This window comes from Vanacampus margaritifer, chromosome 6 (genome assembly GCF_051991255.1).
Source record: "Vanacampus margaritifer isolate UIUO_Vmar chromosome 6, RoL_Vmar_1.0, whole genome shotgun sequence".
Classification (NCBI taxonomy): Eukaryota; Metazoa; Chordata; class Actinopteri; order Syngnathiformes; family Syngnathidae; genus Vanacampus; species Vanacampus margaritifer.
In genome coordinates, this window is record NC_135437.1 from 1,488,369 (window position 1) to 1,508,277 (window position 19,909).

A 19,909-nucleotide genomic window follows, 5' to 3' on the forward strand; every position below is an offset into this window, starting at 1 on the left:
TTCCTTCTGCTCATGCCTTGGTCCGCCGCTGCCATCGATTCTGGGCAGCCGCTCAGCAGGTACTGGAGCGCCAGAGAGACAGAGTCAAGCGAGCAGCAGATCAAAAGAGGAGACCTGCTCCAGCATACCAGCCTGGGCAGAGAGTGTGGCTGTCCTCCAAGAGCCTCTACTTGAAAGTGCCATGTCAAAAGTTGGCACCACGGTTTGTGGGTCCGTACCCCATCTCCAAGGTGATCAACCCGGCCGCTGTCCGTCTTCGCCTGCCTCGGTCCCTTCGTGTTCATCCAACGTTCCACGTTAGCCAAATCAAGCCAGTCAAGAAGAGTCCCCTGGTTCCGGCTCCCTCGCCCCCGCCTCCTCCTTGTGGATGGGGGCCTCCAAAGTTAAGCGACTGCTGGCCGTCCGCAATCGGGGCCCGAGGAGAAACACTGGGTTCCTTCCCGCTTCGTTATGGATGACTCTGTAATTGAGGACTTCTATAGGGATCATCCTGACCTGCCTGGGCCGTCGGGAGTCGGCCCTAGAGGGGGGGTGTACTGTCACACCGCGGTGAGTTTGTCTTATCTGGGCTTTTACTGTCTTGTCATTTCGTGTTTTATTTTGAAAATTCTGACTCCTTTCGTTTCAGATCACTTGCCGTTCCTCATGTGGTGTCAGTGTCAACACCGATTCTTGATTGTGTCCACCTGTTTCCCATTACCCTCATGTATTAAATGGTCTGCGTCTCCCCTGTCTTGTGCCAAAGTGTTTTCGCCAGAGTCACTCTAGCCAGTCACAGTCACAGTCGTAGTCCTCAGCCTTGTTGTCCTGTCTTCTGTGTGAACTTTTGTTTGTAACTTTGTATAGCCACAGTATAGTTTTAGTTTAGGAGTGATTTTGTTTTGTTTGTAGTTTAGACATCCTCCCTTTTGGAGCCCCTTTAGTTTAACATTTTATAGCCTTTGTTTTTCTCTCTAAACGAGGAGTTTTATGTTTAATAAATATCTGTCTTGGCGGCAAACTCCTATCTCTGCGCCTGAGTCCTAAATCTGCCACGTCCTGTCACTACTTGTTCTAAACACTTTCTCTCGAATCACACTCTGAATTCTTCCACTAATTCATCTTCTCTTTGTACAGTTGCTCTAATTATACCATAATCAACTGTAACATCACATGCTTGTCTATTTTTTATTATCATTTACCATGCTTAAAACAACAAACCAGCAAACAGGATAATTTGCCTTCCACAATCTCAAAAACTCGTCACCAGTCACCTACTTCACTCAAACTCTCACACAATTCACTTGACCATCCAAAAACACAATTAATCGCACAATTTTCGCATGAGGGCTGGGTGGTGAACAATTCTGGGACCACTTTTGGCCCACACACCTCAGGTTTGACACAAGCCAAAATTTCTCATTTTTACCATTTTGTTATGCAGTTAGGTTAGACACTAGGTCTGGGACAATTCACTTCTGTCGCGATCCAATCCGGATCCCGATACGTATTGCGATAATTGTTTTGTTTTTTCAAGTTTTATTTTTGGGCTTTTCTTGGCTAGTATTAACCTTAACATGTGTATTTAAAAAAAAAAAAGGGATCATCCGGCCGGGATGGTCCATATTTCACTCACTCATGTTTTTTTTTTTTTTTTAAATCAGGAAAACGATATTATCATGCATTATAAATGTCAGCCATCTGTTTTGGTAAAACCGTAAATAATATCCGTAAAAGTTGGGATCAGACAAAAGTTTTCCATTAAAAGTCATTGCGCATACTGTACATATATTGCTAAGAATTTCCAAAAAGCATCTCTCAATCTGGACCAACATTACCGTGGCCATCTCCACCTTATGCCCACTTTGACCAAACATCAAACAATTAGCTTCTCCACATCTGATTTAAAAGAAGAAAAAAATAAAAAAAATTAAAAAAAGAGCAGCCCACATTTTTCTTTCGATAATAAATCCCCAAGATAAGAATGAACGCGGCGGCACGGTGGGTGACTGGTGAGCATGTCCGCCTCCCAGTGCAGAGGCCGTGAGATCGAGTCCGGGCTTCGGCCTTCCTGGGTGGAATTTGCATGTTCTCCCAGTGTTTGCGTGGCTTTTCACCGGGTACTCCGGTTTCCTCCCACATTCCAAAGACATGAATGGCAGGTTAATTGAACACTGCAAATTGTCCATAGGTGTGATTGTGAGTGCGGATGGTTGTTTGTCTCTGTGTGCCCTGCAATTGGCTGGTAAAACAGTTTAGGGTGTACCCCGCCTACTGCCTGAAGCCAGTTGGGATAGGCTCCAGTGACCCTTGTGAGGAAAAGCGGTTAAGAAGATGGATGGATGGAATGAATGAACGCAAACAATGCTTTTCGAGAGGCTTTTCTTAAACTGAATTGTTCGCAAGTTTTTATATGTTACATTTAATCTATTAGTTTAGTAGTCATTCATCCATTTTCGGAACGATGGTCCACACCAAGCTGGAAAGCCTCTTCGCTGGAGCTCCCCTGTTCCCCACAAACTATTTTGACTGGCGTGCTGAATTATTTCAAAACTCCAACTTTTCGACGGCGCGCGCTTCGTTTGGGTGCTGTGTGGAGCGCTCTAGCCAACAGTTGATGCTGTCGAAGCGACCACGGCAAGCGCCGGCCACACGAATGACGCTGAGCTGCACGCCTGCACTTCTATAAACTTGTGGCCTTAAACATTTCTGGCAGAAAGATAAATGTTTGCCCTGCGATTGCTGCAGCGGCGGCGTTCGCGTTTAATTGCTGCAGCCCAAGGCATATTAGCTAGTAAGCTACACTCTAGTTTGTGTCTTATTTTTAGTTGCCTCTAAGCTGCGGTGGCGCAGTGCTGCCACCTATCGGCTTGGCAGATTAAGATATGACAGGCTGTATTCCTTAAAAAGAAGTGTACAACCACATATTTTGATTGGGATTTTTTTTTTCTGGTCACTGAATTATTTGTTTCATCTTATTGATTTTTGGGACATTTATTTTATTGTGTGCTCAACGCAAAATGACTTTTATGAGCAACTTAATTTAATTTTAAGGAAATTTGCTATAGCTGGGATATATACATATACGTCTTTTTTTTTTAATTATCTGTCATTGGGTTGTTGTTTTTTAAATTTTGTGTATCATAAGTACTAATGGTATCGGTCTGTAGCCTCCTCTTCGTCCAAGTCTTCTCCTCTTCGTCGACGGAATCTGTCGATCTCTGCTTTGTCAATATTTTGAAGCAGATGTAAAGCCTCAACTGCTTTTTGTTGTTGTTGTTTTTTATGTCAGTCCATAGTGACATTTTTCTTAATGCCTTGCTGAAAAGTGGTTGCTTTGGAAATCCGACAGCGTCGTCAACGGTGCAAGAATGACTCATATCAATATTTTCATGTTTTTTAATACAATAAGATGGCAGCATATGAATAATACACACATGCACATGAAAAGTCAAAACGGCAGAAAGGCAGAAACATTAGATAATTTCGTAAACAGAGTACTAACACATCAAAGTTTAAGCTTTAAACTACAGCTCTGTTGTTAACAAACGGCGCCCCTGTGTAGTCGAAAACTACAGTTATCCCTGCGAATGTTAACAAGTTACAACAAACTGTCTCCGGTGGTCAGCATAAGAGAAAAAAACAAGAAAGAGTTATAACCTATCTATGTAAGCACACAGCAGTGATCACTCGGCGTACTGTCATCTCTCCTCTTCTTCGATGCCTTGACAAATGCCACACACATAAAAAAAAATATGAAAAAATACTCCAAAACAACTGGTCGAAGTTCTCTGAAGGAAAACTAACGGCGATGGTATTAGTTGAAAAGGCAGTGAAACTCAGGGTAAATTTGGCCCGCGCTTGGCAAAATTGACATAATTTGGGTCTCAGTGAGAATCAATTGGGGAACCCAGGCCTACATTAAGGATTAAAGGGAATTTACACACTTTCTGCATATCGAGTTGAATCAGAATATACACTGAATTCACACATCATGCGTACACCACCATGGCACTGTGGCGTGCACCTATTCTTTATTTCAGGATCAGGAAGTTGGCAACCCTACCCACAAAAACACGTATCCATTCACAAAACAGAAAATTTGCTTCTGTAGAGGCTGAATACAAAATTGTGGTAGTTTTTATATTTGAATATGTTCCCAATCCAGTCATTGTTTATATATACTCCTAGTTATTTTTTTGTTTTTTTTTGCACTTATATTTTCTTAGTTATGACAATGTTGAGAACACCAAATTTCCCTGGTGGCTCTATGTAGCTTGACATGTTGCTACTGATTTGTTTGTTTTGTTTTTCTGTTGATCAGTAGGCTATTGTGGGTTTAGGAAAATAAAGAATTAATATTACAATTTTTTGGTTTTATTTTGGAAAAGGTCACTGTCAATTTACTTTTTTATTTTTTTTATTTTTTTTACTTGAGTACATTTTCAAGTTGGTACTTTTGTACTTTTACTTAAGAAAGGGAGTGACTTCAGTAACTCTACTGTTATCAGAATAAATTTTCGCACAACTAACAGTATTTTTACTTAAATACTGAACACTAGCACTTTTGACGTCTCTGTCTGGGAGAATATCGACCACAACCGGGCAAGGCGCATTCCGTATGAAGGCTGCTGTATGCATAACGTGTGCTCGCTGGCTTCCCGCGCACGTTGTATTCTTCAAAATTAAAGCTTTTCTTTCCGTCATCTACGATCAGTGTTGAATAATTTGCTTTTACTAAACGAGCAATTCATTGTGATTTGCGACTAGATATAAGTTTATGAATGAAATGTAAAAAACAACAACAACAACATAGGAGAAACTGACATAAAACCTATTTACTTTGAAGGGATAAGGTGGATATGGATTTTTTAACTGTGAATTTTTTTTATGGTGGAACTCGTATAGCTTTAGTTGAACTTCACAATAAACTGTCTGGTTGGACCGTTAGGGCCAGTTCTTTTCCTGTCCTATCCTCTTTTTTGAAGCCTGTGTGCAAGGTCTCTGCCTTCCCTTGTCGTATCTGAGTGGGTGTGTCAATGTGGGCCAGTGGAAGGGGTTTAGTTAGTAGTGCCTCGTAGGCATAGGGAGAAAGGAATCAAAGTTTATGACTAAAGCGATCGCATTGGTGCTGGCTAAAATGGCAGTTTGGACTAGAGCTGACAAAAACGGTCAACTAGATCTGCTACTCAGCGACCGCTGGATCCGCGTGTCCGCCGAACTCACTCGCGAAACGCTGACTTTAACTGCCGAGGTGGAGGTAAACGCAGAGCCGAGCAATCTCGGGGACCATAGCACTCCTCTGGATGACATTAGAAATGGCATGTGGAATGGAAACCAATCGGGAACGAGGTCAGAGAATCCTAGCCAGAGTCTGTCTTCTGGCCACGAACAGTTTGAGAGAGGTTGCAGCGGCACTAGCCCAGGTCGCGTGGGTGTAAATCGGGGTCCATGTGACGGCACATACGGATTAAGCAGCCCCGAGAAGCACTCGAATAACGACACGAACTCTGACTTTGGAAGTCCTGGTTCAAGCTATGGCAGTCCCGGGTCGAGTTCTGTTTCGAGGCAAGGTGAAGTTTCCGTTAGCGTGGACGTCTGCACGGAGGCTGTGCGAAAGGTGCGAGTTGTGAAACAGGAGTCTGGCGGGCTGGGGATCAGTATCAAAGGAGGACGCGAGAATCGGATGCCGATCCTTATCTCCAAGATCTTCTCGGGGCTCGCTGCAGACCAAAGTCGTGCGCTTCGGGTCGGCGACGCTATTCTGTCAGTGAACGGGAACGACCTTCGGGAGGCTACACACGACCTGGCGGTGCAAGCCCTGAAGAAGGCAGGAAAACAAGTGACGCTGGAGGGTAAGTGCAGCCACGTTAGAGCGGGGATTTATCGAGGCCGTGTTTAAGGTGGCGTGTATGGAGGACCAAAACAGCCCAAATTAAAAATAATTAAATGGCTAAATAAATCAACATAAGTGAAAATAAAAACGGATATAAAAAAATATAATATAAAAATTAAATACAAGAAAATAAATACAAATGGAAATAAAAACAACTAAATATAGGCTATATATATTAGGGGTGTAAATCATCTCGATACATGGGGTGCAATCCGATACAAGGACGGTCCGATTTTAAAATTGAACAATTCGATTTGGTTTGATTCAGTATTATTATGATTCACAACTATTATTTGACAATACTCGATTAATCATTTGAATACCTTGTTGAATTTAAAATCCAAAATAATTTAAGATCCATATATCAGAATTTGCACATTTGCAAATATCTGCATTTATTTTAAAACAGTGTGTGATCAACAGTTTTGCATATGTTCTGACATGCTACAGACCAAATCAGTAACCAGGGTTTTTCCTGTGTACAAAAGACAGAGGCGGCCACCTCCACTTTGTTTGCTCACCACCTCCAGCCTGAGTGACTGATAATGAATGAATGCTTTAACATGCTAATAGTCATATTCTTATTGGAACTATTATTGTTATTATTGAAACATGGAATTATTATATGTTGCCTGTAAAGAATGATAGTCAGTTGAATTTACAGAATACATGCACGTCATGGCGTATGGTCAGAATTAGGAATGATTGATACCACTTTTTTTCCAGACCGTTACGCAACTCTTGAGTTGTCACCAATACCACAGTCAATAAAATTCCCCTTCCATAAACGACAGATGATTTTAAATGAAGACCTATACATCCCAATATATTATTTTTCCTTAAAATTGCATGAAGTTAATGACAACTTTGCATTCATATAATTTCTAATTTCTTGTCTCTGATCGTAAAACGGCTGCAGGACGGTGGCCGATAATGGTCACCGCCATGAGTTTTTTTTTATAATTTGTGGTTGTAATTTTATACTGACATCTAAAAACACCCCGCAACAACTACTCTGGTCCCCTAAAGAAACAAGAAGAAAACACTGGTTATGTGTAATTGCTGCGGCTTTATTAAAACTAAAAGCTCACATCTGATATATCAACACTGTAAACACAGCAGACCTAGCTGCACCATTCAAATGTTTTAAATAAAACCATGTGCAATGATAATCTAGTGCAATTATTTAAATTGAATAAAATAATCCTCGTGTATAAACAGAAAATACACAATGACATTGCAAAACTGCAATATTTTTCTGTAAAATAATTGCAACCCAACTAGAATAAGGTATGCATAACTCAGAAAGTATGCAAGGAGGCTCTGAATCATATAATATGAGCTTTTCCACCGTGTCCGTACATCTTGCTGTAGACGTTTGGGCGGCATATTCAACTCCTCTTGAATGTCTTGCAAGTTGTGAGTGCTTGAATTGACCCACAATTTTTCTTCCAACAGCCACCGCGTCACACACACTCCGCTGCGACAGCAGCGCCTCCTTAACAACAAGCCGCAGTGTGTGGGCAAAGCATCCAATACTAGCAACCCCAAAATGGTCCATTGCCTTTATCATATTGCTGGCATTGTCCCTCAACATTACATGGACTGTGCTCTACACAATATATCATACAATATTTCCTCTGTTGCTTTAGCAATTGCATCTCCTGTGTGTGAGCCACGAAACTGCTTAGCTTGTAGCACAGCTGTCCGCAAAGTAAAACTTTGGTCTTTCCACTGTGCTGTCAGATTGATTAAGGACATTGGACATACGTCTCAACTCCAAATGTCAGTTGTTAAACTAACCATAATTGCACTTTACCAAACGTTTAGAGATGATCTCGCTCATCTGTTTGTATTTCAGTGGGATTAGTGTGTCAGAGATGGTGTGCCGGTTTGGTAGTTGATAGCGTGGCTCCAAATGCTGTATCAAACCTCGAAACCCCACATTTTCCACGACACAAAGTGGTTGGTCATCCAGCTAAATGAACGCGATAACTTTCTTTGTTGTTTTGGCCCTGGTGCTCTCCGGAGCGAGTTTTGTTGTCGTCTGCAGTGTTTCCAGCATCAAAGTTTTTTTGCACTCGCCAATAAAAATTCTCCATACTCCTTTGCATAATGCTTCTGCAGATGCTTTATCAAGTTTGTTGTGTTGAAATGTTCGGTTTTGCTACCGCCCCTAGACACACTAATTTTGCAAGCATCGCACTCAGCTGTTTTGCTTTTCTCCTCCTTTAACACAAAATAACTCCACACCGCTTCTGCTCACGTAAAGACAGCCATGGTGACGGTGTGTCCGTGTTTACAGCATGTCGCACAAAGTGACATGGATTATGAAATTGATTGGATTGGTTATAATGGCCGCAGGGTCAAATGCAAGTGAAAAAAGTAGGGATGCTCCGATCCACTTTTTTCATTACCGATTCCTTGGGTTCAGTATCTGCCGATACCGATCCGATTCATACTAAATTGTCTTTGCACTAGTCCCTCCTCCCCCCTCCAATAATATTCAATATATTTCCAAAAAAAACTCAAATGCTTTTAGATGTTCTTTAATGTTTTGGATTTATTTATTTTTTAACATTTATTGGAGTATGATTTTCATTTAATATTTTCAATACATTGATTGAATGTAATCATTACTTAAGTGCCTGTACACTTTTATTTTCTTACAATCAAGCAGTGTTAATGTTTCAACTGTGCATAATGTGGCCAAGGCTCACCTGATTCCAAGCGATTCTGTTTGCAAAATGAGTTTGATGTGGCCAAGGCTCTCCTGCGCCACTTGCTTCCTTCCGTCTACACACCGTTTTTCATGTCTGCATGTCTGATAGGCTACATGCTTTTTTGCTCTTCAGTTTAAGGAAATAGATGATCCCCAAATGCCACCTTTATGTACAAAATGTCATTGCAACAGGCATAATTAATTACATTATTCTTTGTCTCGCCCCCCTCGGCAAACTGTAGCTGCTTCCCACATATGTATATATATATATATATATATATATATATATATATATATATATATATATATATTCAAGTCAAGTGGAAGCGATGCTTATTTTATATGAAAAATGGAATTTTGGATAAAAACGTTGCCACGTACAAAGACAATAAAAGAGTGCTTAAAGGTGTATTCAAGGATTTTCTCGAAAAGTAGAAGCCAAACGTCTGTTTGTCACGTTTGAAAAACTGTGCATAAGGAAGACCACCCTACCAGCTCTGCTGCTCGTCCAGGGGAAACGCTTTTCAAATGTCGCTAACGTGCAAGCTCATCTTCATCATCATCTTCATCAGTCTCTGCAGCCGGCCTCACTTCGTAGTCCTTTTTTTCAGTTCAACGGCTACATGCTTTTTTTATATTTCATTTTTTAATTATATTTTTATATCCATTTTTATTTTCACTTTATTTATTTAGTTATCTATTTATTTTATTTAATCAGTCATTTATTTAGTTTTAGTTTTGGTCTTCCATAGTGGGGTGGACCACCTACACTCACTCTTATGTTACCACTAGATCTGCCAGTCTAATTTAATGAAATGATAATTTGTGATTACATAAGCAAACACTATAATCATTCACACTGTGGTCAGAGGTGAAGGGAGGGGGCTTGATGACACATCGGCTTTGCTTTAAATTAAACAGAAGGTTAACTACTTTTTGAATTGATAAGTAAAAAACATTTGAGTAAAGACAGTTACCTAGTGGTTAATATGTCTGCCTTACAGTTCTGAGGTTCAGTGTTAGTGTTCAGAATCTTGGCTCCAATTTTTCTTTTTTGAGTTTGGATACAAACCAGGGGTGCTCAAGTTTGGTCCTCAAGAGCCCCTATCCAGCCTGTTTTCCATGTTTCCCTCCTGCAGCACAGCTGTATCTAATGATCAGCTAATCAGCAAGCTTTACAGAAGCCTGATAACGATCCTGATCATGAATCAGGTGTGTTGGTGGAGAGAAACATGGAAAACAGGCTGGATAGGGGCTCTCGAGGACCGAACTTCCCTGATATAAACAATTTGTGATGTGGTGTCACCATTATTATTTTTTTAATAACTGTGCAGACAGCATTTAAACATTTATAATGTACCCTTTGCACATAATCTAACAAATAACAGCCCATTTGGAAAAACTGCTTTATTCTTACTCTTATTATCGTTAGGTAATACAACTAATTAACAAACAAACTAAATATGGTGGACAAATGCATGGACACTGCAATTAATTTTGTTCTTACAAAATTACCCACAATTTCTTTTTGAAAAAAGAACAGCGAGAGGTGCTTTGTGCATTTTTAGCTGTTAAAGATGTTAGTGCTTTTTGTTTTTTGTTGTTTTTTACCTCTGGTGCCGTGATTAGTCAAAACAAAAGTTTGGTAGCTTTGCGCAAGTTGTCACATCACCCAATCAGCTCAAAGTATTGTACTGAATATCCTGCCTTTCCCTAGCAGGTCACATTGGAGCAGTCCCAGATTGATATTGTGGAGAACTTGTTAGAGTGGTTCACATTATCAATCTGGCTCATGCCAAGTTAACATTTGGCCATGGGCCATGGTTTTGACACATCCTTTAGTGTGTAAGTTGCGAAGTTGTTTTTTTTAAAGCAATTATTTAGTTTAATGAGTTAGCCAGACTAATGTAGTTATTATAACTTAAATGCAAGTTTATGCTTTGAACATCTCTTTTCCTCCACAGTGAAGTACATTCGTGAGGTTTCTCCGCTGTTCAAGAAGCTTTCCTTGGTGGCTGACTTGCCATGGAATGGTGTTCGACCACAGTCTCCCAACCACAATGACAGTGAGGATTCTGGATCTCCTAAACACAGATCCTCCAAAGACAGCAGGGTCATGAGCTTGAAGATGTGCTTCATCAGTAGGAACCTAACCATGCCAGACCTAGAGAACAGGTCTGACATTAATGACTAATCTGTGTATTTTGTTGCTGTGATGGCATAACAAAATATAGCTGGCTAAAACTGTGCAAATCAATGTGTAGCTCTCAATATCCTTATTATTACAAGGAAATGTGGTCATTAGTTGCAAATTTCATCTTGTCCAACCAGCAGTGCTGGGAATGTTACTTAAAAAAATAATTAGTTATAGTTACTCATTACTTGCTTAACTCTTTGACTGCCAGACGTTTTCAGAAAAGGGATGCCGTGGGTGCCAGCCGATTTAAGCATTTTGACTGATCTTTCCAGGTCCACAGAAATTTTGTGTTTGGACTATGGAAACACACATACTACCAAATGAAAGATTGGACTCTCATCTTTCATCAGAAAAAAAAGTTTGTTTCTACCTTATTCCGTTTTTCAGTAATCAACAATAGAAAATGGTTCGTTTCACCCAAATGCTCTGTTTTGAAACAAAATACGGAGAAATCAAGCTTTTTGTGAAACGATATTATTTCATGCACTCTAGTGAATTTGACACCTTTTTTTTTCCATGAATGATGCCACAAACACCTAAACAGTGCTTTACTTCTGTAAAACACTACCACCAACAATGAAAAAGTGTTTTTTGATAGCAAAATACGTTTATTTACATTCAACAGTGTAACAATTTGACAAAACAATTTGGCCAACAGGATTTGCACAACAGATTAGTTTCACTGCGATGGCCCCTTAGCGTGCAGACGCTACACTTTCTTGCTGGCTTTTTTTTCCCGGGGAATAGCAAGTATATACTGCAGTGTGTGTTTGGCCATGTTGCCATCAAGTCTACTCTCAGGATCATGATACGGTGACATTACGGTGGTGTTACGTCTGGCTTCCTCATTGTCCTTCAGTTCCTATACCGGGTGGTTGATCCATCTTATCCACTCCATTCATGGTGGCATCGTAGTCCAGAACCAGTGTCTTCTCCGTGATCAGACTGTACCCACTCCTCCAATGAATATGCATTGGACTCGTCGTCCGATTGAACGTCCGCCTGAGCAGAAGTGCTCGGTTGTGCTCCGCGTTTTCTGGCGTTAGCATTGCTAGCCGGTGAGGCTTTATGACGTGATCATAGCCGCAGCGTCAACGCTTCCAACTTCGGTTGATGCTTCTCTTCTTTGAAAAAAACGATCAAGCGTGAGCTGCTTGCCACCGGTCGCCATTTTCGCTTTCTCAGCCATTGTCCCCTCAACACTCTAGCTCCGCCTCACGTCTTCTACTACTGACGCCTACCTGATCTTGTCCAAAGAGAGTCATCGCTGCCATCTAGGGGCCAAAAATAGTCATTATACTAACTAGATCTGCTTGATACATTCAGCACAGCTGGCCAAGGCTTTCCTCCACCCGTTTCCCCAAAAAAACTTGGTGAACGTCTTTTAACGTCTTTGGCGCTCCTCCGTAGGATTTTACTAAACGTTATTTAACGTTTTTTGGCAGTGAAAGAGTTAAAAAAGTAACTGAGTTAGTAATCCAATTCTTTCTTCGTCCTTTCGGCTTTTCCCTTCAGGGGTCACCACAGTGAATCAGTTGCCTCCATCTAAGCCTGTCCTCTGCATCCTCTGCTCTCACACCAACCACCTTCATGTCCTCTTTAACTACATCCAGAAACCGCAACCTTTAGTCTTCCTCTAGACCAAACCTGCCCATCACCTCCTAATCACCTCTGTTTCCTGCACCAACATGTCCATTGAAGTCTGCATCAATGACAGCGCTCTCACTTCTAGGGATGCTCTGCATCATTTCATCAAGGTCAAACCAAAAGTTATCCTTCTCCTCCAGGTCACATCCTACCTGTGGTACATACCCACTGACAACATTGATCATTACACCTTCGATTCCTAGCTTCAGGACACTCTCTCACACACTTCTGACTCTTTTTACCTCCAGGACATTCTTAACAAACTCCTCCTTCACGATAACTCCTACTCCATTTCTCTTCCTAACTACACCATGATAAAATAACTTGAACCCTGCTTCTAAACTTCTATCTTTGCTCCCTTTCTACCTGGTCTCCTGAACACACAGTATGTCTATCTTCCTCCTCTGCATCATGTCAACCAGCTCTCTACCTCTTCCTGTCATAGTTCCAACATTCAAAGTTCCTACTTTTAGTCCTAGACTCTTGGTGTTCCTCTTCTCTTTCTTCCTTTGAACACACCTTCCGTCTCTCCTTCTTCGACCAACAGTAGTCCAGTTTCCACCGGCACCCTGTAGGTCAACAGCACCGGTGGTGGTCGTTGTTAACCCGGGCCTCGACCGATCCGGTATGGAAGTCATATATTTGATTTGCATGTTTGATTTGGCCAAAGTTTTACGTCAGATGCTCTTCCTGACACAAGCCTCTGTATTTATCCAGGCTTGGGACCAGCACAAGAAGACACTGGCTTGTGCCCCCTTGCGGCTACGTTAGTAATCAAATTACTTCATAATAAAAGTAACTCGTTACCTGGCAAAGTAACTATTTTCACTACTTGTTTTATATTAAATAATTAGGATTGTTTAAAGTTTGTTATTTTATTATTATTATTATTATTACTATATATTTTTTATACAAGGAATTCAAATTATGTCCAGGCTATATAGGGTGTTTTTGTTTTTGTGAATGTTTGTCACAGAATGCCTCACTCCATAATGACATATCATATGTAATAATAATAATAATAATAATAATAATAACAACAACAATAACTTGAGCTGCGAGCAGCTCTAAAGGGCTCTCGCAGCCCGGGCCACTTTGGGGTACTTACACGTTGGGGTACTGGCACATTCGGATTACATATGGATTTTTTTTTTTTGCCAGTTGTGATGAGTGTGTAAAGCTCAATGACTTTTGGTCAATGATAAGACCCTCAAAATCAGCGTCCTTTTTTCATTTTTTTTTGGCAATGAGTTTCCACGGTTGGCTTTTTTTTTTTTTAAGTATATATGTATACAGTACATCATAGTTAGTTTTACTCCTAGCACAGTATTGCTTTTAGTGTCCATAGAGCGCATCAAAAATAAATAAATAAAAAGTACATATCTATTGATAGGTGTGATGCCACTGAACATTTTGAGTGGTCGAAAGTAAAAGAATATTCATAAATGACTTAGTGATTACACTTACAAAGAGTATCCAAATTTTTGACAAAACACCTTAAGTGGGGTATTTTTCTTTTCTTTTTTGCCCCAAGGGCTAGGTTGCACTCAATTTATAACGGAATATCATCATAGAGATGCCTTCAGGTTGTGACGATAAACATATGAAGTTTGGGAATTTTTGGAGCATGTACCTAGGAGTTATAAATAATTTACTTTTTCATGGTGAACAAAATATGAAACACAACATTTGATGCCCCGCCCCCGTCATATAGTATTTCGAAACCTCAAGATTTTTTCCTGTGTTGTTGGATTAATAAAATTTTGACATGGTCCAGGCCAAATTTGAAATTAATTGGATTAAACGTGTAGGAGAAATGGACAAAAGAATGCCCTCTGTCATCAGCCAGATGTTGCAAACACAACACAAACCAAACCTAGCGTTGGTTGCCTATGGGTGAAATGTAGTCCCATCACATGATGTCTCAATTCTAATAGTTGCTAGTCCAGCAAAACTAAATACCAAATGAAATACATTCAAGTTTTGTGGCTGAGTAAAATATTAGCAAGAGGCTAAAAAAATTGCCGTTAGCTGACTCTCACTCACATAATGTACTCATAGCAATTGGCCTACCTTTTCTGTTTCTCCTCATCTTTCCTTTTTCTAAACTGGACAACTGATGGCTTCTTTTCAGTTGTACTTTTGGTCCATTATCTTCATTTAATTAGGTCTCGACATCATAGCCTGCTAACACCGTCTGTTTACCGTTCACAATCAACCGGAGTCACGTGACGTAAACAAGTTTGTCTATCCCCTCTGCAGTCGCAAATTGACCCCCGTTCTCTCCTCCCGCTTGCCTTTGCAGCAAGTTGACGTTACTTTGGGGGCGCAACCGCACCTACTCCACATCTCAACACGGAAATGTGCGGTAGTAGAAAAGTAGCGATTTTGTATTTTTTTGTTTTAGGGCGCACGTGCGCCATCACATCAACTGCGCCCTGGGCGGTCGCCCACATTCCCCATAGCAAAAAACGCTGCTGCGTGTATATTAAAAATGTGATTTCTCAACTTCTGATTTGAGGGGGCAAGACATTTATTTGAGGGAGCGGAGCCCCTTTTTGGCCCTGCATGTAGCCGACCCCGTGACAAAGTAGACAAGATTTATGACTGATTTACACATGAATGGATTGTCTGTCAATGTGCTACCGACAAGCAGTAATGACAATCGATTCATATGTAAGTCAGTGCGTGCTGTCGTGTCGCGCCATGAGTGACGTCATGCAGCCGACAAACTCGGCCTTCGGAGGACCCAGCCTTGTGAATTTGGACACAAGCTGAGTATAGTGACAGATGACACTCCCAGTCCCAATCTACACTTGCTTCTCTGCTTCTGCAACACGATCCTTGCGTGATACTGGCTGATTTTATACTTGCTGGCCGTTTGTTTTAAATAACATTGCAGTCAAGCCTAACCCTTCAGTCAGAAGCTGCTCGATACCCTCCTGTACACTCTTGCATAAAAAAAAAAGCTTATGACGTATAGATACGTCATATGTACGCAGCGACTATGATGCTTATGACGTATCGATACGTCATATGTACTGACGAGCTATTTTCTGGAGTTGCTGAATAAAATACGCCACACATCAAAAGATCAAGTGGCTTGGAGTCACTCCAAGTGACAAGATGGCATCCATTTGGCTCTTGGCTCTCACGGGGTTGAGAGTGGACACCTGTTGGAGAGCTGTAGCAACCTAGCTGTGTGCTAATCGCTAACACCGGCGCACCGAGTGCCTTCTTTATTTTTATTTTTTATTTTTTCCCTTTTTTTAAGAGCTCAGTATTGTTCATTGGTAATTTTACCGATTTGACATGTCATCATCATTGCTCTTTTTATTTTATTTATTTATTTTTTTGTATGTGAGTGAGTAGGTGCATGTGCGTGTGCGTGTGTGTGTACTCATTAGTTTACCTAAAACCTATTAACTCTTTGACTGCCAGACGTTTTAAGAAACGGGATGTCGCCAGTGCCTGCCGATTTAAGCATTTTGACTGATCTTTCAAGGTCCACAGAAAATGTTGTGTTTGGACTATGGAAACACACACACTACCAAATGGCAAGTTTCCACATGGAAAGTTTGTTTCTACCTTATTCCGTTCTTCAGTAATCAACAATAGAAAATGGTTAGTTTCACCGAAATGCTCTGTTTTGAAAAAAAGCGGAGAAAAAGAGCTTTTTGTGAAACGATGTTATTTCATGCACTCTAGTGAATTGTACACTTCTTTTTGTCCATGAATGATGCCACAAACACCTAAATAGTGCTTTAATTCTGTAAAACGCTATCACCAACAATGAAAAAGTGTTTTTTGGTTGCAAAATACGTTTATTTCCATTCAACAGTGTAACAATTTGACAAAACAATTTCGCAAACTATTTACAAATGTGTGCAACTGTGGTACTATTTACAATTATGTGGATGTTTCAAATACAGTTTTTCTTTTTGTAACACTGCCCTGCGTGCAAGGAGACGGAGCAGGATTTGCACAACAGATACGTTTCACTTCGATTGTCCGTTTCGCGTGCAGACGTTACACTTTTTTGACGGCCTTTTTTTCCGGGGAATAGCAAGTAGCAGACTGTACCCACTCCTCCGATGAATATGCATTGGACTCGGGGCACTCTTCGTCGTCCGATTGAACGTCCATTTTTCGCTTCTTCAGCCATCTAGCTCCGCCTCACGTCTTCTACTGCCGCGTCAATGCTTCCAACCTCGGAGTCACCATCATCATCATCGATGATGATCATCGTCGTCATCAATGTGCTCTTTAGTGTTGGGCGATGCTTTTCGTCTTTGAAAAAACTGCTCGACCGTGAGCTGCTTGCAACCGGTCGCCATGTTTTCTTCCCTTCCTCAGCCATTGTCCCCTCTAGCTCCGCCTCACGTCTTCTACTGACGCCTACCCAATCTTGTCAAAAGAGAGTCATTGCTGCCATCTAGGGGCCAAAAATAGTCATTAGGCTAACTAGATCTGCTTGAAACTTTCACAGCAGCTGGCCAAGGCTTTCCTCCACCCGTTTTAAAAAATTGGATGATGTCTTTTAACGTCATTGGCGGCCCTCCGTAGGTTTTTACTTGACGTCTTTTAACGTCCATGGCAGTCAAAGAGTTAAAAATCCCATACCGTTCACCTAAACCGAATACTTCAGAATCCAGCTAGAGTCGTGAGGTTGTCAGGAGACCAGAGGAAGGATCAAAGAAAAGAAAGGAAAGTGAAATCCAGCACCGACTAGACATTACTTACTACTCACCGGGTTACCAACCAGAGTCTTTCAGCAACCCCAGAAACATCTAAATTCCAACAAATTAGGGAGACCTCAAGAGACCAAAGGAGAGACAGGAAAGGAAGGAAGGATAGATGAAGCAGAGTGAGATCCACAGACATCAGCCTCCACCGATTCAACGACCAGAGGAAGAAGCAGATTGTGTTTGAATTTCGATAGATGCTGGTGTGGTGGATCTGGCATGCATGAAAACCTCCACCAAAGAGGGGAACCGTCAACCCCGTCCAGGACAGAGCAAGCACAACACCTCAGGGCCCAACCCCGACCCCCAAACCCCGGGGACCCCCTGTACCCAGGCATCGGTGCCGGAAAGGGGCTGGACAACGGAGCGGAGAGGGCACCCGCGCCCACCCCACCTCCAGCCGTGTGGAGGCACGGAACACTGAGGGCAGAAGAGGAGATGGGGGCACCGGGGGACAGGCGTCCTCCCCGAACCCCAGGCCCAGCGGGGAAAGGCCCCGGTCGTCACGCCAGCGTTCTTAGTGTAAGCTAACCCTGTTACTGAGTTTGCCAGCTCGCCGACTGGCGAACTCTACCCCTACACCGTGAATGTGACCCCAACCAGTACAAATACAAGCGTGTGTGTGTGTGTGTGTGTGTGGTGCATTAAAATTGGGGGCAGGTGAGATGGAGCAGAGGGAAATGATATCCCCCTGCTCCGATCCACCTGCCTCACAGACATGTCAGTGAGTGTATGTGGTGCATAAAAAAAAAATAGAGGGGGCACGGTGGCGCGGCGGGGACACAGATGGGGTACCGCAGCACTGCTTAATACTGCGGTCTGCCCCAACCGATGGCACCCCCCCCGCCCTAGTTTTGTGGTGCATTAAAATTGGAGAGGAGTTGTAGGGCGAAGACGGTGTCTCCACCCTACCCCACCACCCCCAAAGTGTGTTATGTGCCCTATGTGTCTATAAACAAAGTGTATTGTGCAAAACTAGTGCAGTGAGTTAAGAGGAGCGACCAGCGTGGCCCTTCCCAACCGGGCGTGCGCAGGAGGCACACCCACCCACCAAAGCCCCGCCCACCCCACCGGGACCCCGGCGGGCATATGGGACCAGCCCGGCGGGGCGATAGGGCTCGCCACCCGGATACTGGGGCCCGCCCAAGGTGCCAGCAGGCCCACCGGAGCGGGGCAGGCACAACACCCCCACCCCCAGCACCCCCCCACCCAGCCACCAATACCACCCACACCCACCTGCCCGAGCCCCGAGACCCAGGCCATGGATGGAGCCCCCTGCCCAGGGAAGGGGGATGAAGGCGGACATGGGAGGTGGAAAGGACGGAGGAAGGAGATGACAAGAAGGGCAAGGGGCAGCGGCAGGGCAGCAGAGAGAGGGAAAGAGGAATATGAAGGGTGATGAGGTAGAAAGGACAGGGAGGCGGAGGACGGGCGGGGAGGGAGAGGCAGCAAGGGGGAGGGGAGAGGGAACCACGGGGCAGCCGGGAGGCCCACCCGCCCCAAACCGCGTCGCCAGACCCGGAGCGACGGACCACGCCGGGGCGGCGCCACCCCGACACCAGGGAGAGCACCGCAACGCAGCACCCCCCAAGAGACCCAGAGAACGGCCAAGACGAAGCCGCCACCCAGCAGCCAACAGAGGGGCAGAGCCGCCCACGCTCAGCCAGGGGGGACAGCACCTATAGAATTAACCCACTGGCATGCAGTGAATCCGAATATTAACCCTTAGTGCCCATTGGAGGTGACTCTTCAGGAGTTGGTGACTGTAAGGTGTCGTTTGATCGATCTTGCTGGCAGCAACTGGGTTCCTGACTATAAAAACACAACCAATTAGTTTCAAATTGTCAAATACAGAAACAGCAATATAAGTTATCGCGATGTGGTGGCTCTCGCTAACAGGCAGAATTAAGTAACCAGATTTAGGTTAAAATATTCTATATACGTAGACCATGTTTCTATAAATTTTTATATTTGGTTTTTATTTGAGGCAGATATTTTTTCCATTAAAATGTGATTTATGAGGAGGTTAGACCATTGGTCGATATTCAGAGTTTGTTTATTTTTCCAGTTAACAAGAATTGTTTTTTTTTGCGATAGTAAGGGCTACAAGTGTCGATTGAAATTGTTTACGTGGTAAGTCAGTTGTTGTTAGGTCACTTAGCAAACACAAGTTTGGAGATAAAGGTATCCTACAGTCCAAGATAGCGGAAAGTTTTTCTAAGACTGAAGTCCAGAAATACATAACCGGAGTGCATAACCATAAAGCATGAAAATAAGTGTCTGTAGTGTTATGTAAACACTGGAGACAAATGTCGGAGTCTGAGAGTCCCATTTTCTTCATCATATATTGAGTAATGTATCTTTTATGAATAATTTTATGTTGGATAAGTTGTACATTTGTGTGTTTTGTCATTTTAAATAAGTTTTCACAAACTTGAATCCAAAAGTCAGATTCCGGAGCTATAGACAAGTCTGTCTTCCATTTCGAGATGGGTAAAGACATTTTATCAGTATACAAAAGTAACTTTTTTGTTGTTGTCGGAGAAAGCTTGGTAATATCGTTAGCTAAAATAACTACCTTTTTATCATGCCGCTGTGACTTGCTAATAAGGTTAAAGAGCTTCCTAATATTATTAGTAGAGTGACAACCTTTAATAAAGCCTTTTTGGTCGCTATGAATGATTGTCAAGATTACTGTTTCTATCCTAGATGCGAAAGCCTTA

General features: G+C 42.4%; 1 protein-coding gene across 6 annotated transcripts in view; it reads left to right on the top strand.

Annotated features, from left to right (window-relative positions):
- The first annotated feature begins 4,890 nt into the window (after positions 1-4,890).
- sntb2 (syntrophin, beta 2) overlaps positions 4,891-19,909 on the top strand; it is a 112,029-nt gene continuing 97,010 nt past the window's right edge. For 4 of the 6 annotated variants that reach the window (XR_013294366.1, XM_077567523.1, XM_077567520.1 and 1 more), the window contains exons 1-2: positions 4,891-5,834; positions 10,562-10,772. Coding sequence is in view for 5 of the 6 variants with exons in the window: in XM_077567523.1 (XP_077423649.1) it covers positions 5,087-5,834; positions 10,562-10,772 (959 nt within the window). In the remaining variant the exon portion in view is untranslated. The remainder of the gene's footprint in view (positions 5,835-10,561; positions 10,773-19,909) is intronic. The other 2 variants (XM_077567522.1, XM_077567524.1) reach the window with 1 other exon arrangement.